Here is a 24216-nt window from a genome sequence, read left to right as displayed (position 1 = left end):
CATCAATCAATCAATCAATCAGTGCATGTTGGGGGGTCCCTAGATCCAGATGACAATAAAGTGACAATTATAGGACATTTAATACCTTTAAAAAATTCACACTTATGTGAAGTGAGGTGCGCTCTTATCATCAAACATCATCATACATACAGATAGAGAGATATAAGAACGAGGAAAAGATTGTGACAATAGCCGATCTTCAAGCTCACAACGCCTCACATTGTAGATCTGCTATTTTCACACACAAAAATTAAGAAAGGGCAAGAAATGAAATGAAAAAAGACGGTTATTGCATTAAAAGTATAGTCAACAAACTATAAAAACTGGTCAAACATTGGACAACTTCATGCTGGGCACCGCACTCCCTCGGGCTCGCTCTCTGAAACTCAAGTTTGAAGTCGAATGGTTAATCCCTGATGTCATCAGTATATGCCCATATATGGACCGTATATCCATATGACACTAGCTCTGATGCTGTCCAGTGGTAGTATAAATACTGCTTTTCAAAGTTGTTATTCTAATTATAATTGTACATTTTGTGGTTAACTTCGGCGTCCTTGTCGTGTTATAGTGTTTTTCCTCTAGAAACAGCTGCCATTTTTGGGGTTTTGTCTCCGTTCAGCGCACGGCATTGATCCTCTCTGCTCCGGTCAGTGGGCATCCAGTCTCTCTCTCTCCAGCCTACCTTCGCGATTGATACCAACGTCAGCAACGTTTCATTTTCACGTTCCACTGGCACTGTATCCCGCAATACCCAACCCAAACCAAATGGCAAGTGTAATAATAATCCAAGAGTATCCAATCAATTGTTGGCCCTACCATTCCCAAGACACGACGGTTTTAAAGGCTCTCATCATGGCGCCGATTCACAGAACAACAACAATGTTTACAAGAGACCCCCCTGTCTGCGAAGTGGAAAATGGCAATGTGGGGTAACAGACAGACGACGCGGGGCCCCGCACAGGAACATGCAGTACGACCCCCCGGCCCCTAGGCCCTTCGACAAGGAACTTTTCCTGCAGGCCAATTGCCAGTTTGTGGTTTGCGATGACCAGGACTATACGGCTAACTTCACCGACCCGGACACGCTGGTTAACTGGGACTGGGTGCAGCAGGTGTGCATCTACAGCCACGAGGTGCCCCTGTGCCCCATCTGCCTGTACCCGCCGCTGGCAGCCAACATCACGCGATGCGGTCACGTCTTCTGCCTGCCGTGCATGCTGCACTACCTGTCGCTCAGCGACACCAGCTGGGCCAAATGTCCCCTCTGCCACGAGGCCGTGCACACCGCCGACCTCCGGAGCGTGGTGGCGACGGAGACCAGGCAGTACGCGGTGGGCGATCTCATCACCATGCGTCTGACGCGCCGAGAGAGGGGAGCTCTCGTGGCCATGCCCAGCTCTCGGTGGGTGAAGGTGGTGGAACCGGTTCGACTTGGAGACGCGCGTCTCGGCCCGTACTCCAAGCTGCTGCTGGCCTCTCCACAGCAGGTGCTGAGCCTGGTGGAGAGGGAGCAGGCTGCGCTGCAGGCACGGCTCAGTGAAGAGGCGGACGAGGGCTCCTCCCGTTTCATCCAGAGTGCCCTGCGCCTCTTGTGGCTGAGAGAGGAAGCTGCGTTGAGGAAACGGAAATTGCGCTCCTCGTTCACTCCGGACGCACCTGCTTCCCCTGTGAAGGAAGTGATGACCGCAAGCAGCAGCACCTGCAGGCCCGAGCTGGTCTACTCCTCTGCCTTTGACGACGAGGTGTCCGAGACCCCAGAGGAGGCGACCTGTGAGGACGCGGACCCCCCTGGTGGCGTTCAGGAGAGTGTGAAGGAAGAACCTGCTTCTCCAGAGCCCCCACCTGTTGAGGCGAGCACCCCTTCTGGTCAGGCGAGACGTGCAGGCCGCCCCCCGGCCACTGTGGCACATGGACCCTACCACTATTTCTACCAAGCCGAGGACTGCCAGGAGATGTTCCTGCACCCGCTGAATGTGCGCTGCCTCGTGCGCGAGTGCGGCAGCTTGGAGGACTGCCCGGACACCATCACCGCCACGCTGGTGGAGATAAAGGGACACACGGTCACGGAGGACGTCCGCCGCAGGCACCGCTATCTGGCTCACCTGCCTCTCACCTGCGAGTACAGCATCTGTGAGCTGGACCTGCGGCCGCCCGTCGTGTCCAAGGAAACTCTGGACGCCTTTGCGGACGAGCTGGAGCAACGACGGCAACTCAAGGCGAAGAAGGCGAGCGACGAGCGGCGCAGGGAGAAGCGCATCGAGAGGGAGGAGAACCGGAAATGGGGGAACTATCCGAAGGTGCGTCTGGGTCCGACCGACCTGGAGCAGTTCCCGGCGTTCGAGTCGCCGCCTCGCGACAACGCCCTCCCCGAATCCCCGGACGGTCATCCGGCTCCTCCTCCTTCGCCGTCGTCCGAGGGGACGTTCCCTCGTCTGGACGGACAGAGTGCTTCGTCTGTCGTGCAGGACGACCGCGTGGAGGATGACTGCAGCGTCACGTCCTATGCACACAGGCTGAAAGGTGGCGCGACCCGCAGAGGAGATGACGGGCCGCTCTGGAACGACGCGTTCCCGTGTCTGGGCGGACAAAGCACTGCATCTAGTGCAGGCGGTAGCGCCGTGGAGGACAACCCGACGTGCATGTCCTTTGCACGGATGCTGAAAGTGGGTAAAGACAGAGGCGACGGCGGCGGCCCTGGTGGTGCAGGGCCCTGGGTGAGTGACGACGACAACGAGGGGGTCGACCGTGTCCCAGACTTCCAGACGTCTTTCAGCCAGGGCTTCGAGCGGCTTCTGCAGCTGGACAGCGCGGTGGACGCTGCTCCTCCACAAGCCGTGCAGGTTGAGCGAGGCGGTGCAGGAAAGAAAAAGAAAAAGCAGAAGTATCAGAAGCTTCTGATCAGCACGTCCATGGCCGTCCACACAAGGTAGACAACACCAGTGCTGTATAGTCCATAGCTTTTTCAGACAGTATTCCCTGCGTGACGTGTGGCGTATATAGGCTATACACTCGTGCGGGGAATGCAGAAAATGGTTAACAGGCGGTATACGATTTTATTTTTTATTTTATTTTTCAAAAACGGCACTGCATACTATAAAGGTCTGCATCCCTGAGCCATTTTTGGTCATAAGTATAGGCAATTATTTTTATTTTATTTCCTAAAGCAAAAAGGTTCCCAAAAAATATGAATTATTCTTTTTTCCTTTTTTCAAATGTCCAAAGACATTCTTTTTTTTCCCTAAAAAAAACTATCAAAGAATGTGAAAACAGCCGACATACGCATCTTGAGCTTGTAGATCAGCTATTTTCTATTATGGCTTAAAGGGAGTGATATTTTCTGTCAAAATAAGTGTTAAAGGTATATTCAGTGATTTCACTTAATTCAAATATCACTCTTTTTTTTTTTGTGGACTCCCTTACGGTAGTGTGGGTCGCTGGCTGGCTGGCTGGGTGGGTGCGTCTGATCACGAAAACACCCTGGTTGTTTTTCACCACCTGTGCGCAACCTAACACACACACACACACACACACACACACACACACACGCACATATTAACTGTATATATATGATGATTTCAGGTGTCCCAGTACAGTACAGAGGGTACAGTAGAGGTACCCCCACACAGTTACTCTGTCCTTTCTCAACCGTTTTGGATGCGGGGCGGCACGCCGGAACCGGGCCGGCACCCTGGGTGCGTTCCTGTGGGTCTGGAACTCCCCCTCATGGAACACTCTGGTGGAGCTGTTGCCCCGGCGACCCGACTATGGATAAGCGGTTGAAGATGGACGGATGGATGCTCAGACAATTCATGTGATGTGGAGATGTGGTTGGCCTGTCCACAGTGTTCATTTTGATGTGGTTGGCCTGTCCACAGTGTTCATTTTGATGTGGTTGGCCTGTCCACAGTGTTCATTTTGATGTGGTTGGCCTGTCCACAGTGTTCATTTTGACAGTGAATTTTGATTTAGTTCTCACATTTTAGTCATCTTAAATGTCGACAACATGGTCAACTAAATCTACAGTTGATTTAGTCAACATTAAACCCAAGCTATACAGCACTTGTTGCGACCCAGTGTGACCCAGAGTGTTGACCGAAGAACAGCCTAATGTGGAAACGAGGTAACAGTTTCTCAATGTCTGGTCCTGGCTCCGCCTCCGGGCGGACCCCCCGGAGATCAAACGTACCCTCACGGGTGTGTAACTCCGAGAGTGTAGGCTACAAAATTGAACCCAATGGGGGTCCAATGCATAGGTCCAATGGGGGTCCATTCGGGGACCTGAAGTTTACAAACAATGTTGTATCCAGATAGACTACGGCTATTGCTGAAATCATCAACTTTCATGGCATATAGCCTAAGAGAAAATTCATTGCGTTTTTTGTTTTTTCGCACATTTGGCATATATCAATCTGCTAAAATGTATAGCCTATAGCCTGTTTTGATAAAGTATAGGCTATTTTGAAAACATGTTTCATGTCGTATAGACAATATCTCTTTTTATGTGACAAAACCCAGCCTATAGCTATAGCTATAATGTTTAATTATGAATGTATGATCAAAATTAAGGTAAACGCGGAACGCCCAACAACCAACAGTTTGAGGCCTGCCCTAGTGCATGCGCCCTTATAGGCCTACCGGTATATATGTTTATACACCCTCAACCAACCGAATTAAAGGTTGAAATAAATAAAATAAAATGTAAACATTCAAACAGGCCATGCACGGCTAGCCGCCGATGCCTTAAATACATTTACAGCGCACGCATGCATGCACAATCTTTAAACTTCGCTCTGTCGGCCAGAAACCTCATATATATCTCCATAGTTTCAACTTGTTTTTATTTTCATTATATTATGTCCTCCTTGGACAAAACATGCATGGATCTTTAAGATCAGAACTTGTGAGCTATATTTTTTGGGAACGTTAAATCGAATAAAGTGTGCTCTTACCAAATAATGAAAAGCAGCCTATATATTTTAAGCTTAAATAATAGCTACATTGGATATTTGGAACCCAGATAACGGTGTTGTCTCGAACTTATAAGCAAGAGGAGATGGTTTCCACCTGACAGTTATATTATTGTGCTGCCTTTTATGGATACATATGAATTACATGCTCTGTATTATAGATTATATATGGACCGACCGAGTCCCGAAACTGTTGCGGTGACATTCATGGGTTCTGTCAGAGCAAGGCCGCGGGGAGGCATTTTGAAGGAAGTGTGTGTCGTGTGTGTGTGTGTGTGTGTTGGGGGGGGGGGGGGGGGGTATAAGTGCTTTATTCGTGGTGGTACCCGGTGGCACGGAAACACCCTTCTTCCTCCGTCGGCGGAGGAGAGGAGGGGGATTTTTTTAGGGAAGACTTTTAGAAGTGGTTTTTATGCCACACACATGCGTGTCACGTGACACACGTGTCTGTTTTGCCATTGGGAACTGACGCCCATGTGACTATATAGAAGTGTCTATTTGTACGTCTCTAAATGTTTTGATGAATTGAACATGGTGGACCCTGTTGTAAACAAGTGTAATGCTTCATTGGGTCGTCCACTCACAGTTAACAGTCTTTGTATTGCGTTTGTGCTTGAAATGTAGGCCTACTGTCATTCTGCAAACTGTTAATAAATATTTCAATCAATCAAAAAAACTCCACATGTACATACATCACACGTACCGTACGTAATAATAACATGCATATAGCAATCAAATAAATACCAAAACATTATGTGCATTTGTCACACATTTAATGCTCAGAGAATGAAACGACATTTAAATTAAAACTAAGAGACTATAAGAGACACTGGTCTCCATCACATACAGTTCAGTCGGCTAGGCGCTGTGAGCTTGCGTACACTACATACATACATAAAACAAAACAATAACGCTTCCATTTCATTTGTTCTCATACTCGGTTACATAACGGACACAATGACCGCTATAAAACAATAACTGTAGCATAATAAGATAACTGTACAGCCATAACAAAGACACTATGAAAAACATACCAGTAACTATAACTCACACTGTATACAACGCAAGAGTTGCCAACTTATACTAAATAAAAGAATAATGGTCGAGCGGGCCAAGCGATTCCCACGCCAATTTGTCCACTCATTGTCCAGCTTATGATGAGCACGTTTTTCCAACGACAAACGCAGGAATTTTAAATCACTTGGGGAAAAACAAGGCCTGCGTGAACCTATATGCTTCAAGATGAGGAATAGGTTAGGGTTCCCCAATAGGCGGCCCGCGAGCCATTTGCTCACACAGTGTGAATTCTCTGGTGTCTTTTAAGGCTGGACATTCGAGAGAAATGTTGACCACACTGATCACATCCATAGGGTTTCTCTCCTTTGTGAATTCTCTGGTGTGTTTTAAGGTTGGACATCTGAGAGAAGTGTTGTCCACACTGATCACATCCATAGGGTTTCTCTCCTTTGTGAATTCTCTGGTGGCATTTAAGGGTGGACATTTGAGAGAAGTGTTCTCCACACTGATCACATCCATAGGGTTTCTCTCCAGTGTGAATTCTCTGGTGTGTTTTAAGGTTGGACATCTCAGAGAAGTGTTCTCCACACTGATCACATCCATAGGGTTTCTCTCCAGTGTGAATTCTCTGGTGTGTTTTAAGGTTGGACATCTGAGAGAAGTGTTGTCCACACTGATCACATCCATATGGTTTCTCACCAGTGTGAATTCTCTGGTGTTTTTTAAGGGTGGACATTACCGAGAAGTGTTCTCCACACTGATCACATCCATATGGTTTCTCTCCAGTGTGAATTCTCTGGTGTTTTTTAAGGGTGGACATCTGAGAGAAGTGTTCTCCACACTGATCACATCCATAGGGTTTCTCTCCAGTGTGAATTCTCTGGTGTGTTTTAAGGCTGGACATGTGAGAGAAGTGTTGTCCACACTGATCACATCCATATGGTTTCTCACCAGTGTGAATTCTCTGGTGTTTTTTAAGGGTGGACATTACCGAGAAGTGTTCTCCACACTGATCACATCCATAGGGTTTCTCTCCAGTGTGAATTCTCTGGTGTTTTTTAAGGCTGGACATGTGAGAGAAGTGTTGTCCACACTGATCACATCCATAGGGTTTCTCTCCAGTGTGAATTCTCTGGTGTGTTTTAAGGTTGGACATCTGAGAGAAGTGTTGTCCACACTGATCACATCCATATGGTTTCTCACCAGTGTGAATTCTCTGGTGTTTTTTAAGGGTGGACATTACCGAGAAGTGTTCTCCACACTGATCACATCCATATGGTTTCTCTCCAGTGTGAATTCTCTGGTGTTTTTTAAGGGTGGACATCTCAGAGAAGTGTTCTCCACACTGATCACATCCATAGGGTTTCTCTCCAGTGTGAATTCTCTGGTGTGTTTTAAGGCTGGACATGTGAGAGAAGTGTTGTCCACACTGATCACATCCATATGGTTTCTCACCAGTGTGAATTCTCTGGTGTTTTTTAAGGGTGGACATTACCGAGAAGTGTTCTCCACACTGATCACATCCATAGGGTTTCTCTCCAGTGTGAATTCTCTGGTGTTTTTTAAGGCTGGACATGTGAGAGAAGTGTTGTCCACACTGATCACATCCATATGGTTTCTCACCAGTGTGAATTCTCTGGTGTTTTTTAAGGGTGGACATTACCGAGAAGTGTTCTCCACACTGATCACAGCAGTGGTGTTTTTTATTTGCCAAGCTTCTTTGTTTATTCATCTCTGGCAGTGCAGGGAAGTCAGACTGATGACGTGAAACTGGATTGGAAACATACAAGGAAAGATTATTCATAGGTCGAGACAGCACTTGATAAAATGACAAAAATCCCTGACAAATCCCTGTCATGTAGCCAACTACTGTAACAATAACCTTAAAAATCATAATACATTACATGACTACAAATCTAGCCTGGATATTAACACTTTGAGAACTGTCATCTAGTGTTCATGTCTAGGTACTTCGGCGCCATATACATGAGCCCTGCTTCCGTGTGTCACACGCTTCAGAGACGAAACGAAAGCAAACTTTAAAGCACATTGTAGTCTTAGCAGCTGGCGATATTGTTTATCTTTAAAGCACATTGTAGTCTTAGCAGCAGTGTTGTTTTCGTCAGGCATGACGATAACGTAAATGACGACGTCAACGCCCCTTTTTCCAGGACTAAGACGGACTAAAACGAACGACACTAAAATAATTCGGGACAAGACTGACGCTGACGAGCTAAATAGCTCTGTTTGATGACGATGACGAGACGATCGTTGACAAGACGAGGCTACACGAAAATGTTAGTGGATTGATGAATCATTTAACTCAAAGTGTAGGCTAGGCCTACAAATGCTCACATCACATCATGGCTATACTAAATGCATTAGAAAACAACAAACATTAAAAAACTAATGTATATCCCCTTTCTGTCATTTATATTTGCATTTCCACAACAATAACCAGGAAAACATGCCATATTTTGGACATAGTTCGAATGGTGATTAATCATGATTAAATTCATTTTGAAGCTGTGATTACATTTTTTTATCATTTGACAGCCCTAATTAATACCTGTACGCTATAGAGCGTCGCAATTTAAAGACCTTTTAAGCGTCATACGAAGCCAACTCTTGTCGTGACAAATCATGACAACACACAATATTTTGGACCAAACAAATAATTACAAAGAAGAAAAACAACAAAAAAAGGGTTGTAACCTGCCGTTTTTTTCTACTTTCTAATTATTTGTTTGGTCACTCCAAAATATTGTGTGTGTTGTCATGATTTGTCACGACAAGAGTTGGCTTCGTACGACGCTTAAAAGGTCTTTAAATTAATAATTTAAGAAATGCCTATGGTCAAAATGCATTGCGATTCATTTCCTGGGCCACTCGTTCTGAAAGGGGGAGGGACTGCGACATTTTTAAAAAATTGACTAAAGCTGGACTAAAACCTTTTACTAAAATGACTAAAACTGACTAAAACGGAGTTTCCGTCGACTAAAACTATCAAGGATAGAAATGACTAAGACTGACTAAGACTAATTAAGCATTTTTCCAAATTACTAAGAGTGACTAAAACTAATAAGCATTTCGTCCAAAAGAATAAGACTCACTAAATCTAAAAAATGCCTGCCAAAAACAACACTGCTTAGCAGCTGGCGATGTTGTTTATCTTTAAAGCACATTGTAGTCTTAGCAGCTGGCGATGTTGTTTATCTTTAAAGCACATTGTAGTCTTAGCAGCTGGCGATGTTGTTTATCTTTAAAGCACATTGTAGTCTTAGCAGCTGGCAATGTTGTTTATCTTTAAAGCACATTGTAGTCTTAGCAGCTGGCGATATTGTTTATCTTTAAAGCACATTGTAGTCTTAGCAGCTGGCGATATTGTTTATCTTTAAAGCACATTGTAGTCTTAGCAGCTGGCGATGTTGTTTATCTTTAAAGCACATTGTAGTCTTAGCAGCTGGCAATGTTGTTTATCTTTAAAGCACATTGTAGTCTTAGCAGCTGGCGATATTGTTTATCTTTAAAGCACATTGTAGTCTTAGCAGCTGGCGATATTGTTTATCTTTAAAGCACATTGTAGTCTTAGCAGCTGGCAATGTTGTTTATCTTTAAAGCACATTGTAGTCTTAGCAGCTGGCGATATTGTTTATCTTTAAAGCACATTGTAGTCTTAGCAGCTGGCAATGTTGTTTATCTTTAAAGCACATTGTAGTCTTAGCAGCTGGCGATGTTGTTTATCTTTAAAGCACATTGTAGTCTTAGCAGCTGGCGATGTTGTTTATCTTTAAAGCACATTGTAGTCTTAGCAGCTGGCGATGTTTATCTTTAAAGCACATTGTAGTCTTAGCAGCTGGCGATGTTGTTTATCTTTAAAGCACATTGTAGTCTTAGCAGCTGGCGATGTTGTTTATCTTTAAAGCACATTGTAGTCTTAGCAGCTGGCGATGTTGTTTATCTTTAAAGCACATTGTAGTCTTAGCAGCTGGCGATGATGTTTATCTTTAAAGCACATTGTAGTCTTAGCAGCTGGCGATGTTGTTTATCTTTAAAGCACATTGTAGTCTTAGCAGCTGGCGATGTTGTTTATCTTTAAAGCACATTGTAGTCTTAGCAGCTGGCGATGTTGTTTATCTTTAAAGCACATTGTAGTCTTAGCAGCTGGCGATGATGTTTATCTTTCGCCAGAAACAGTAATATGTCGGTCGCCACGCGATCAAAAATCACTATTCACATCTGAACGCCGGACGGATTTGACAAAAAGACAGACTATTTTTCAGAGAAAACAGGCAGAGAAGTAATCACAGTAAGTGGATTCCATTTACTAGAATCATTTGCATTCCATAGTTGATATTAGTTGTTGCTCTGACGCAAAACAAAAATGACCTACAGCAAAGCTACAGGTCAGATTACAATTAAACACAATGTAAGATTCAGAATAAAATGACAACTGAGAATATCGAGGAGGGGAAAAATCACCCCTGTGTGAAGTGAGGGGCGCTACGAGCTTGTAGGTCTGCTATTTTTGAAAAATCGAAGAACGACTGACATTTTTTAAATCTGATCTCAGGTCAGAATGGGTTAATCATCAGACCAGTGTGTGTCCAGTGGAAACCTCGTATGAATCTGATCTCAGGTCAGAATGGGTTAAGTAACATACCAAGGTCTTCTGGGATCCTCCTGTTCAGCAGACCCTGGTGGGGCAGACCGAGTTAATCTTCACCTGAAGTCTGGAGTCAACAGTCCGATCTGATCAGGAATGATTGAGATCCTGGAGGAGTTGTGGAGAAATGACACAAAGCAAGTCGTCTTATACTAAACAGTCTGGGGTGAAGACAATGATTGCTTTGACGTATTGTACTCTCTTCAACCAATAACAATCTAACATACTTTGATCCATGCACCCCTCCCTCCCTCCCTCTTCCCCAGACATGCTCCATGCAACATTCTACAGTAGTTATAAAGTGGTTGACATTACATTGTTTTGTTCTCTGTACGCAATAAATAAATGTTTGTATGGGTATACACTTTGGAACATAGCCTATATATATATATATATATATATATATATATATATATATATATATAGCATTAATGTAGCGCCTAAATCCCTGTATTAGGTGCTACTGGCTGCTGACGGATGAGGAAGTTTAGACGTGTGCTGAGGTCCAGAATGTTCGTAGAGTGGATATTAAATTATATCTATTTTCCTTACAAAATCCTATACTTTGAAGGCAAATAACATAAGTAACAAACAGTCAAACGTGGTGAATGCAACACTTTGCAACAGTCCCTGTCTGCACAGTGAAAACAGTTTGCCTCCTATCAACAACACCTGCAATTCATTAGGGACAAGGTTAAATACCCTCCCTGTAACTATGGCAACCTGAACTTGACCACACCCCTCAGTGGACATCATTGGCCACAATTAGGAGACTCAAAATGGCGCTTACAGCCTATATCAGAAGGTTTAGAGTAGACTTTCTTTTTGACTGTGCTAAAACTATCTGGTCAGTGGGTGGATCACGGTAGGAGAGGATTTTCGGAAACACTCAGAGCCTTAGAGAATTAGATGGCTCTGGAAAGTAACACCTATTGAAGTTAATACTTTAATCTGTGTGTGTGTGTGTGTGTGTGTGTGTGTCTGTCTGCTGCTGTTTACTTCTGTTATAATGACCCGTATGGATTAATGCGCCAAGAGACAAGTAAAGACACGCAAAGGCATCACAAGACACCACACCAACGTCCTAAAAATAGATGCTACACCCGGAGCATTGATTTACCGTAGTACGACGGACGTCGCTTGTCGGGACTCGGAAAGAACCAGTTCCACAAGCGTCGCGGAGCCTTTAGTTTTATTTTAGAAATGTTATTTTCCGCAAGTGACATCTTTTAGCCAACCTTGTCCATTGATTGATTGAAATGTGTATTCACAGTATGTAGAATGCGACTGGGTAGTAGACAGTATAGGTGCATTTCAAACGAAACGAAAGCAAGTGAAGTCAATACAAAATGAAACCAGAAAAGCACTGAGACTTGTTTACATTCAGGGTCCTCAATTTTCAATTCATCCGAACATTTAAAGACCTACAAATATACACTTCTATCAACAACAACAAAAAGCGAAATCATCCATGCCAAGTCACCCACCCAGTCACAAAATAAAGCCACTGACTGGCAGGCAGGGGCGAACAGTACACATGTTGTGTATATGATCCAATGCTAGGCTAACAGCTAAGCTAACCCGTCCACTATGCTTCCAGCCTTGCAGTGTGTCAATGTACCTGGGGTGAGAGCCGCTTTGAGAGAGTCTATCTGCCGCTGTCGCTGTTGCTGGAGGCTGCTGAGTGGAGGTGGGATAGGACCTCTTCTGGCGAAAGCCCACTCACACTGCTTCTTCCTGGGGGTCTTCTTGGGCACAAAAACAACAAACAGCGACGAACATTAGCCTGCTAATGTAACGGACTTCTTTTAGTAGTCAAAGACACGGACAGGAACTTCAGATGATAGTTTATTCTGTAAGAACAGACAAATAAAACACATTTGTTGTTGGAACTGGTCCACTGCATAGCCTCAGACTGTCTGTGGGCAACACAACACAAAAACGTCAACTCACTTTATTTTCGCGCAAAAAGACTAACACTGTATGACGTCATCACTAGTCCCCGTGATAAATCAAAAGCCGTTTATAAAAAGATTCATTGCACTCAGACAAAGATTATCATAATGACCCAACGCCATATGTATATTAGACACTGTATGCTTCAATTTACAGCTGAAATGAACACTCTTTCATAACAAAAACATAAAATAATATCACAGTGTTTTCAAAGAACCCTCTCACCTCAGAGGAGCACGGAATCCACTGAGGTAGCTACGGTAACACCACTAGGACATACAGAGCGGCAGCTACGGAAACACCACTAGGACATATACAAGTGTGATATGCAGTGAACCAAGTGCTATATATCTTAATTTGAACAACAAAACGATGTCTTGTACTGCTCAATAGTGGGCAAATGAACAACTCAATTTAACTAACTATTTAACTCTGTTACACTAAGCTAACTTAAAGTGGCTGCTGTCCAGTTTTCTCTCTCTTCGCTCGTTGTCCAGAAGAAGAATGGCGGCGGCGTTTGTTTGCACTTTTGCGCGCGCGCCGAGAGCTCACGTTTGCGCACGTCGTCACGCAAAAAGAATATGCTAATAATAAAATAATAATACACTTTATTTATAGGGCACTTATGGAAACAAAGTTACACAATTGGTTTTAAGAAATCAAATCTAAAGACAGAACAAAAATGTTCTATCTGCCTTATATGATGATTTCCTGTTTTTTTTTTTATATAGAAGAATATTATATAATATAAATGTTCTGATTAATTGAAAATGGTGGACCCTGTTGTAAACAAGTGTAATGCTTTCTTATGGTGTAGTCCACAGTAAAAAAAAATTATTGAGTTGTGCTTTCGTTTGAAATGTACCCATTCTGCAGCTGTTAATAAATCAACCAATCAATGTTTATATTTTGTTTTGAGAAACATGTTCATACCTCAGCCAGTCAGCCTGCAGTAGATTTGGCCTAGTAAACCCACTTATTGCACAACCCTTTGCTGACATAGGCCAGCAAAAAAGAACACTACGTAATGATCTGAGCAGTCAGTTTTCCTATAGGACTAGGAGGGAGGTAACCTCGCGTCACCAACCTAAAAAGTTAGGAGTCGGTTATAGAATGTACTACTTTTCAATTCAATTAGAATCTGGCTTATTGGCATGAGATAACAAAAAAAGTGGAACAATACAATCAAAACAATGTAGGCCACATGTACATGATGTACATGATCGAGATCAAACGATGCAGATCGTAATTAGAACCCTTAGAAGGGCAATCACGAAAAAAATGCGTGAAGTGATTAGATTCCGTTCGAGGGCATTCACGCAAAAATTCGTGAAATTGTTTTTTTTATTAAAACCGGTAGATTAATCATCTACCGGACCCTGGTTAAAATCCTGAGGTTATATTCCAATTTCCAACTACAATACCCAGAAAGCCCGTGTCACGTGACACACGTGTCTGTTTTGCCATTGGGAACTGACGCCCATGTGACTATATAGAAGTGTCTATTTGTACGTCTCTAAAGCTAAATTCCAATACCGCAACTTTCACACTCCCTCACTCTCCTCGCGTCCTCCACTCGCTCCTCGGCTCCGCCCCCAGCGAGGAGGAGAGGAGGAGGAGAGGATTCGATGCGAGGACAGAGTGGTGGTCGAATTTTCCTCTATAATCGGAAAGTACTACGCTGTCATTTCAAAGCGACGGCACATTCCGCGATCACTAATGACGTGTATCAATTCAATTCAATTCAAAGGGCTTTATTGGCATGGGAAAACATACGTTTACATTGCCAAAGGAAAAGTGGTGGAACAATACAGTGTCACACAGCTGGATCACTGGAACTCCGAACAGAGCAGTACAGTCTACAGAATAGACAATTCATCATCTTGTGCATGTAACCGAGGCCAATGTGTATGTATTGGTAACATGTGCAAGGCAAGGCTATTTATTCCTGAAATAGTGAATAAGCGCCAGGATGCGCACACTCAGCCGGCCGGTAGATGGGGGGGGGGGGGGGGGGGGGGTGCATGTATCGGGTTTCAAGCAGTGTTTTCTGTGCCACACGTGGAGGAGGCAGACTTATGTCACTGGAGAAGGAAAAAATGTACACGTGATGCGGAAATCCGCTGCGAGGAGACAAAATACCCCACCGAGCCTGCACCCGATGTACACTCGCTATATGCGGTCTCCTCGAGCCCACTCGGCTCCTCCACTCGACTCTCCTCTCCTCCTCGATGGAGCACTTTAACAATCGGAACGTTAACCATTTCCGGGTCACGATGGAATGACCCCGAGTGACCGAGTGGGAGTGAGCGAGTGCCCGAGATTTTGGGTATTGGAATTTAGCTTAAATGTTTTGATGAATTGAACATGGTGGACCCTGTTGTAAACAAGTGTAATGCTTCATTGGGTCGTCCACTCACAGTTAACAGTCTTTGTATTGCGTTTGTGCTTGAAATGTAGGCCTACTGTCATTCTGCAAACTGTTAATAAATATTTCAATCAATCAAAAAAACTCCACATGTACATACATCACACGTACCGTACGTAATAATAACATGCATATAGCAATCAAATAAATACCAAAACATTATGTGCATTTGTCACACATTTAATGCTCAGAGAATGAAACGACACAAGCAGAAATAAGTTCAGTGGAAAAACACAGAAGCATATCTGAAAGCAGTGTGAAGTGTAACCGTAAGCTGCTCATCGCCCGGTTAGGGCCCACTCAGCTCTGGGCCCGGTCAGCTCTGGGCCCACTCAGCTCTGGGCCCGGTCAGCTCTGGGCCCGGTCAGCTCTGGGCCCACTCAGCTCTGGGCCCGCTCAGCTCTGGGCCCGCTCAGCTCTGGGCCGCGCGTTACAACGACTGGCGGCTCCGTTCCGTCTCTCCAAACACACATCCGTCCACAGGCCTCCTGCAGTCAGGGTTAACCCTGTGGACTTCATCAACAGGAGAGGACAGGAGGGCAGAACCGCTCAGTATGTGTAAAACCACCGCACAGAGAGCAGAACTCCGTTCACATGCAGGGACGATGATCAGGTCCAGAACACGCTTCAGTCTGGATTCAGCTGTAGCCTACTCACAGACCCCTTTTTACACTGGTTGTGAGCTTGTAGCAGATCTACAAGCTCACAACGTGTCGCAGCGCGACGCTTTGTGAGCTTGTAGATCGGCTATTTTCAGCAAGTGTAAAATCAGGCATCAAGACGACTAAATCGACTGTACATTTAAATTAAAACTAAGAGACTATAAGAGACACTGGTCTCCATCACATACAGTTCAGTCGGCTAGGCGCTGTGAGCTTGCGTACACTACATACATACATACATAAAACAAAACAATAACGCTTCCATTTCATTTGTTCTCATACTCGGTTACATAACGGACACAATGACCGCTATAAAACAATAACTGTAGCATAATAAGATAACTGTACAGCCATAACAAAGACACTATGAAAAACATACCAGTAACTATAACTCACACTGTATACAACGCAAGAGTTGCCAACTTATACTAAATAAAAGAATAATGGTCGAGCGGGCCAAGCGATTCCCACGCCAATTTGTCCACTCATTGTCCAGCTTATGATGAGCACGTTTTTCCAACGACAAACGCAGGAATTTTAAATCACTTGGGGAAAAACAAGGCCTGCGTGAACCTATATGCTTCAAGATGAGGAATAGGTTAGGGTTCCCCAATAGGCGGCCCGCGAGCCATTTGCGGCCTGGGCCTTTTTTTAGATATAAATGGCATTAAATGGGGGTCAGTAGCCTATGCATGTCAAAGTGGGCATCCTTTTCAAATGGGGTCTTGCCCTGAAAATTCATTTTCAGGGCAAGACCTCAACCTCGCGCGCGGACTCGGCCCCCAGCCTGGTGCCATAGTCAAAATATGGCCCTTGAGGAAAATTAATTGGGGAACCTTAAAGGGACACTTCACCCTTTTTGCAAAATAGTATATGTTAATGACGTTTAGAAGCTTTAGAACACTTTCCTGGGGGTCTTTATGTGTGTAATATGTGGTTTTAGATATTTTAGATTGTAGCAGTGAGCCTGTTGTCTCTGATGTCATGGACACTGGGCTCACTTCCTTCCTGGACTACTGTTGTCTCAATAGGACAGCTCTCCCCCCTATCCACAAGGAGGAGCAGTGCACCAAAGAATTATGGGAATTGTAGTCCAGGAAGGTAGTGAGACCAGTGTCCATGACATCAGAGACAACAGGCTCACTGCTACAATCTAAAATATCTAAAACCACATATTACACACAGAAATACCCCCAGGAAAGTGATCTAAAGCTTCTAAACGTCATTAACATATATTTTTTTGCAAAAAGGGTGAAGTGTCCCTTTAATTGAAGCAAGCGGCCGCCTTCGCGCTCGCTCCCTCCCTCCCTCCCTCCCTCCCTCCCTCCCTCCGCGCCACACCACCCAATCAAATCAGTAATTTTTTTGTGGACGGGGGGGTTCTGAAGACACGTGGCTTGGGAATCGCTTATAAAGGGTAGGTGGTAAGTGATATTCTTTTGGTTAAAACAAACAAACAAAAGAGTTAAAAGGTTTAAATCACTACATTCTGATAGTAATCATTGCTATAGTGCAGGGCTCCCCAATACATTTTCCTCAAGGGCCATATTTTGACTGGCGTACCAGGCTGGGGGCCGAGTCCGCACGCGCGAGGTCGAGGTCTTGACGTGAAAATTAATTTTCAGGGCAAGACCCCATTTGAAAAGGATGCCCAGTTTGACATGCATAGGCTACTGACCCCCATTTATATCTGGGACCCCTCCAAAAAAATAAAGAAAAAACTTCTTCCAGGGGAACTGGGGAACCCTGATGTAGTGTTTGTAACAGGCTCTGCAGCTCATTAACAATCAAAACATTTTCAGGTAGGTGATTAATTACTTTCTTATAGTGTTCCAGTTCCAATTTTGTTTGCTCATTTCGTTGTGTCGTCACTTACTTAAAATTGGTATTAATCCCCGACCTGAACATGCATTTTCTGTTTAATAAAAAGCTGGAGAGACTTGGAGACTCCTGTTACTGAATAAACACTCTATAGAGCACCGAAGTCTGACGTCAATATCGGTAGAGGGTCACAAATCCACGGGTTCATGTGCTTTTCATTTGCCTTGTAATCCCCATAGGGGGATTTTAGATCGCCTCAAAAATGCTATTGTTACTGCTGCTGAATTAGTTCGATTTTCGCTAGAAACAGACTATCATAATATCAGTGACTGACTGTTGCAAACGATACAGAGACACCTCCCTGGACAATAACGCAGAGACAGCTTGTTTACTTTTGGACCACAATGCTTATAATGAGACGATTTTAAGATGAGCCCCATGTTATTCTCCATATTAGAGAAATTACTTCCGTGAGCCAGGGGAACTGAGGGGGATGAGCGAGTGACGGCAGGACTTCGGCGCTCTATAGCAGTGCCAGTGGTTTTCAACCAGTGGTCCGGGGACCACCAGTGGTCCTTGAGGGAGTTCCAACTTCCATGTAGGAGTCCCCAGCTAAATGATGGAGAGTTGGTTAACCAAATGGACCCTTATAGATCTTTAACTCATGAGAGCGTGGAATAAAACCAAACAGACCCGTACGTACGGGTTTCATTCCACGCTCCTGAAATCTTTTGAGAATAGCGGATTTACAAGCTCACAACGCATGAGGAAGCACTCAGCACTGTGAGCTTGTAGGTCTGATATTTTGAAATAAGGCTTGGTTATTGTTTTGCCTTAATTATCCAAATCTGCAAAAATAACTAGTAGTAATAAAGCCGTCAAACAATTGGATTAAAAAAAAGTCTCAGAGTTAAAGACCCTTAAAGGGTCCATTTGGGGGGTCCCCGGACCAGAGGTTGATAAACAGTATATAAAATAAACCTTTCTATACATCAACAATAATAAATAATAATAAAATGTTCAAACTCCACAATTTTAGTGGCCGAGATATCACGGCTGTTTATTTTCCTTTTATGGGAACAATTAATGTCACAATGATTCGATTAAATGGAATAAAAATGGGCAGCTTGAAAAGATTTATAAAAAAAATCTATAAAAGTTTACACTCTATAGTGACTTAATAAGTCCCACATTGGGAGCAACTCTAAAACGAAACGGAATTGTTTACTGTTCAAGATTTAGAGCAGTTGATTTAAATATATAATAACATGCAGGCCACTATAATAGCCAACAAAAATAATAGTTGTAAAAAGCCTTTGGGTATATATATATTTTTTTTTCTCAATTTAGACTAATCAAGGATATTGATATAGCTGCTGAAATAAATGTCTGGCGTATATTTTCCATTTATGTATAGGCTGCTAATTTAAAAATGCTGTTTGTTGACACATTTTATTGCTATTTTGCTTAGTGGCACTGGAAACTATACCTTACGACAATAGACTGTGTTGGATTATAAAGCCAAAGGTGTTGTTTTTTAATGTGACCTATAACATGAATAGGCTAAGCTCATTATTTTAAGTAGGCCTACAATAAGTAGGCCTATACATATAGGTCGACACATCATAACAATATATAACTTCATGAATTATAACTAAGAGCAAACTAAGAACTTTGACTTTAAAAGAGGCCTCGATATCAATCAATCATCCTTATAGGGCCTGCAGGAAACACGTCGAACGCTAGATGGAGCTATTTATGTAAATGGTGGCTTTTCAAAAGTTAACAGGAGGCAACAATCCGATATGAAAAGCATTCACCGGCCAACTTGACCTGAGTTGGCTTTGTAGGTCTACTTGGCCCGCTCATTTTTTCCACCCAAATATCTTAGCCGAAGCCTTGTGGGAAATACCCAATACCATGCGTTGTTTTGTTTGTTTTTTAAGCCGAAAATAGCCGATCCTTCCAGGAGGCCACATCCACAACAAGGTGTCTAGATCGGCTATTTTCGGCGTTCTCCCCACCGCCCTCAGACCAGGGATGTGGCCTATGGGGGTGCACATGGATAACTTGAGACTTGAGTAGCCTATATCAGAATTAGAATGGATATTTAATTATATACTTCTCATGACCTGTTGTTCCTGAGTTCCTCGTAGGCCTATAGGCTTGTGATTGTTCATTATCGTTGTTAGAAGAAACATTTCCCTATACGTTTCCTTAGAAGAAAGGAGAAAGCACGCAACGCAAGCTAAAAACAACACACTTTAAATTCGGACAATATATATGTTTCTCCATTTTACACTTATAGAAAAGGGAGATATATGGCTATTTCTCGTAAACTTAAAAGCCTGCATAACATAATAACACATTATTTGGATGCAAATTTCATGTAAAAAGCAGGGCTTTTTCTTTGTCAATGAGAAAAAATAGGAAACTTAAAAAAAGGTATGCCTACAAACAATTGCAAAATTTATAATCCTGATAGCTAAACCATGCATGGAGTCTCGCCATAATTATGCTGAATTATATGCGTTCTTGTTTTACTCTTTAAATGATTCTTATATGCTATACAATATTGAATGTAAATAGTGACAAGTGGATATTAAAAAACATAAAGGCTATACATTTAAATGTTTTTCACAATTAACACACTTTAAGTGTTGCAGCTGTAGTCAAATCCTCAGTTGTTCATATCATAATATGAAAACTCATATCTCCATATATGTCAACTTTTTATGGATTAAGAATATCCATTAAGAACATCATGCACACTACAGTGTCACAAAGGTAGACAATATAAATAAATAAATAATTAATTAAATAGTCTATTGAATAGACGGGATAGAGGCTATACAAGCTCATGCACATGTGTTCGAACTATAAGTGAAAGTGAATGTGGTTGTGTGTGTGTGTGTGTGTGTAGCTAAGCTAACCCGTCCACTATGCTTCCAGCCTTGCAGCGTGTCAATGTACCTGGGGTGAGAGCCGCTTTGAGAGAGTCTATCTGCCGCTGTCGCTGTTGCTGGAGGCTGCTGAGTGGAGGTGGGATAGGACCTCTTCTGGCGAAAGCCCACTCACACTGCTTCTTCCTGGGGGTCTTCTTGGGCACAAAAACAACAAACAGCGACGAACATTAGCCTGCTAATGTAACGGACTTCTTTTAGTAGTCAAAGACACGGACAGGAACTTCAGATGATAGTTTATTCTACCACAGGTCGTTTCGAGGAAGCAATCTAATTGGTTGAAACAGCCTTCTAGCCGTGGGTTAAACCAGCACTGTTCACCACCTAATCAAAACAAAGAATTCAGCTGCTATGTTCTCCCAGAGCGCTAGCAAACTCGGTGGCTAGGCTAGCTAGTTTCTTGGGAAGGTTGTGGTCGTAGTGACTACATCTGTCATTAAAAAAATATATTCTTTCAGCGATTTTAATAGTTTTAAGGGTAACTGTGGTAGAATTGCAATATTACACTCGAGGGTGTGGGTTAACGTGATTATTGCCACTTCAGTGATGCTTGCGGAACTCGACTCCGTCTCGTTCCTGACCGCATCACTGTCGTGGCAATAATCACGTTAACCCACACCCTCTCGTGTAATATTGCTTAATTCTGTAAGAACAGACAAATAAAACACATTTGTTGTTGGAACTGGTCCACTGCATAGCCTCAGACTGTCTGTGGGCAACACAACACAAAAACGTCAACTCACTTTATTTTCGCGCAAAAAGACTAACACTGTATGACGTCATCACTAGTCCCCGTGATAAATCAAAAGCCGTTTATAAAAAGATTCATTGCACTCAGACAAAGATTATCATAATGACCCAACGCCATATGTATATTAGACACTGTATGCTTCAATTTACAGCTGAAATGAACACTCTTTCATAACAAAAACATAAAATAATATCAGTGTTTTCAAAGAAACCCTCTCACCTCAGAGGAGCACGGAATCCACTGAGGTAGCTACGGTAACACCACTAGGACATACAGAGCGGCAGCTACGGAAACACCACTAGGACATATACAAGTGTGATATGCAGTGAACCAAGTGCTATATATCTTAATTTGAACAACAAAACGATGTCTTGTACTGCTCAATAGTGGGCAAATGAACAACTCAATTTAACTAACTATTTAACTCTGTTACACTAAGCTAACTTAAAGTGGCTGCTGTCCAGTTTTCTCTCTCTTCGCTCGTTGTCCAGAAGAAGAATGGCGGCGGCGTTTGTTTGCACTTTTGCGCGCGCGCCGAGAGCTCACGTTTGCGCACGTCGTCACGCAAAAAGAATATGCTAATAATAAAATAATAATACACTTTATTTATAGGGCACTTATGGAAACAAAGTTACACAATTGGTTTTAAGAAATCAAATCTAAAGACAGAACAAAAATGTTCTATCTGCCTTATATGATGATTTCCTGTTTTTTTTTTTATATAGAAGAATATTATATAATATAAATGTTCTGATTAATTGAAAATGGTGGACCCTGTTGTAAACAAGTGTAATGCTTTCTTATGGTGTAGTCCACAGTAAAAAAAATGTATTGAGTTGTGCTTTCGTTTGAAATGTACCCATTCTGCAGCTGTTAATAAATCAACCAATCAATGTTTATATTTTGTTTTGAGAAACATGTTCATACCTCAGCCAGTCAGCCTGCAGTAGATTTGGCCTAGTAAACCCACTTATTGCACAACCCTTTGCTGACATAGGCCAGCAAAAAAGAACACTACGTAATGATCTGAGCAGTCAGTTTTCCTATAGGACTAGGAGGGAGGTAACCTCGCGTCACCAACCTAAAAAGTTAGGAGTCGGTTATAGAATGTACTACTTTTCAATTGAATTAGAATCTGGCTTATTGGCATGAGATAACAAAAAAAGTGGAACAATACAATCAAAACAATGTAGGCCACATGTACATGATGTACATGATCGAGATCAAACGATGCAGATCGTAATTAGAACCCTTAGAAGGGCAATCACGAAAAAAATGCGTGAAGTGATTAGATTCCGTTCGAGGGCATTCACGCAAAAATTCGTGAAATTGTTTTTTTTATTAAAACCGGTAGATTAATCATCTACCGGACCCTGGTTAAAATCCTGAGGTTATATTCCAATTTCCAACTACAATACCCAGAAAGCCCGTGTCACGTGACACACGTGTCTGTTTTGCCATTGGGAACTGACGCCCATGTGACTATATAGAATTGTCTATTTGTACGTCTCTAAAGCTAAATTCCAATACCGCAACTTTCACACTCGCTCACTCTCCTCGCGTCCTCCACTCGCTCCTCGGCTCCGCCCCCAGCGAGGAGGAGAGGAGGAGGAGAGGATTCGATGCGAGGACAGAGTGGTGGTCGAATTTTCCTCTATAATCGGAAAGTACTACGCTGTCATTTCAAAGCGACGGCACATTCCGCGATCACTAATGACGTGTATCAATTCAATTCAATTCAAAGGGCTTTATTGGCATGGGAAAACATACGTTTACATTGCCAAAGGAAAAGTGGTGGAACAATACAGTGTCACACAGCTGGATCACTGGAACTCCGAACAGAGCAGTACAGTCTACAGAATAGACAATTCATCATCTTGTGCATGTAACCGAGGCCAATGTGTATGTATTGGTAACATGTGCAAGGCAAGGCTATTTATTCCTGAAATAGTGAATAAGCGCCAGGATGCGCACACTCAGCCGGCCGGTAGATGGGTGGGGGGGGGGGGGGGGTGCATGTATCGGGTTTCAAGCAGTGTTTTCTGTGCCACACGTGGAGGAGGCAGACTTATGTCACTGGAGAAGGAAAAAATGTACACGTGATGCGGAAATCCGCTGCGAGGAGACAAAATACCCCACCGAGCCTGCACCCGATGTACACTCGCTATATGCGGTCTCCTCGAGCCCACTCGGCTCCTCCACTCGACTCTCCTCTCCTCCTCGATGGAGCACTTTAACAATCGGAACGTTAACCATTTCCGGGTCACGATGGAATGACCCCGAGTGACCGAGTGGGAGTGAGCGAGTGCCCGAGATTTTGGGTATTGGAATTTAGCTTAAATGTTTTGATGAATTGAACATGGTGGACCCTGTTGTAAACAAGTGTAATGCTTCATTGGGTCGTCCACTCACAGTTAACAGTCTTTGTATTGCGTTTGTGCTTGAAATGTAGGCCTACTGTCATTCTGCAAACTGTTAATAAATATTTCAATCAATCAAAAAAACTCCACATGTACATACATCACACGTACCGTACGTAATAATAACATGCATATAGCAATCAAATAAATACCAAAACATTATGTGCATTTGTCACACATTTAATGCTCAGAGAATGAAACGACACAAGCAGAAATAAGTTCAGTGGAAAAACACAGAAGCATATCTGAAAGCAGTGTGAAGTGTAACCGTAAGCTGCTCATCGCCCGGTTAGGGCCCACTCAGCTCTGGGCCCGGTCAGCTCTGGGCCCACTCAGCTCTGGGCCCGGTCAGCTCTGGGCCCGGTCAGCTCTGGGCCCACTCAGCTCTGGGCCCGCTCAGCTCTGGGCCCGCTCAGCTCTGGGCCGCGCGTTACAACGACTGGCGGCTCCGTTCCGTCTCTCCAAACACACATCCGTCCACAGGCCTCCTGCAGTCAGGGTTAACCCTGTGGACTTCATCAACAGGAGAGGACAGGAGGGCAGAACCGCTCAGTATGTGTAA

General features: G+C 43.4%; 1 protein-coding gene across 1 annotated transcript; it reads left to right on the top strand.

Moving 5' to 3' along the window:
* Positions 1-968: 968 nt before the first annotated feature.
* LOC308309761 (E3 ubiquitin-protein ligase RNF10-like) lies at positions 969-24216 on the top strand (the record flags this gene model as incomplete). The annotated part of the gene is made up of 3 exons (XM_080755677.1): positions 969-2929; positions 15331-15530; positions 23948-24216. 3 exons carry the CDS (start codon positions 969-971, stop codon positions 24214-24216), a joined length of 2430 nt encoding a protein of 809 aa, XP_080611803.1.

Source organism: Protomyctophum bolini, assembly GCF_963924005.1.
Source record: "Protomyctophum bolini genome assembly, chromosome: 22".
Taxonomy (NCBI): Eukaryota; Metazoa; Chordata; class Actinopteri; order Myctophiformes; family Myctophidae; genus Protomyctophum; species Protomyctophum bolini.
Note: the sequence above shows the minus strand (reverse complement) of the source record. Positions and strands in the feature narration are given on the sequence as shown.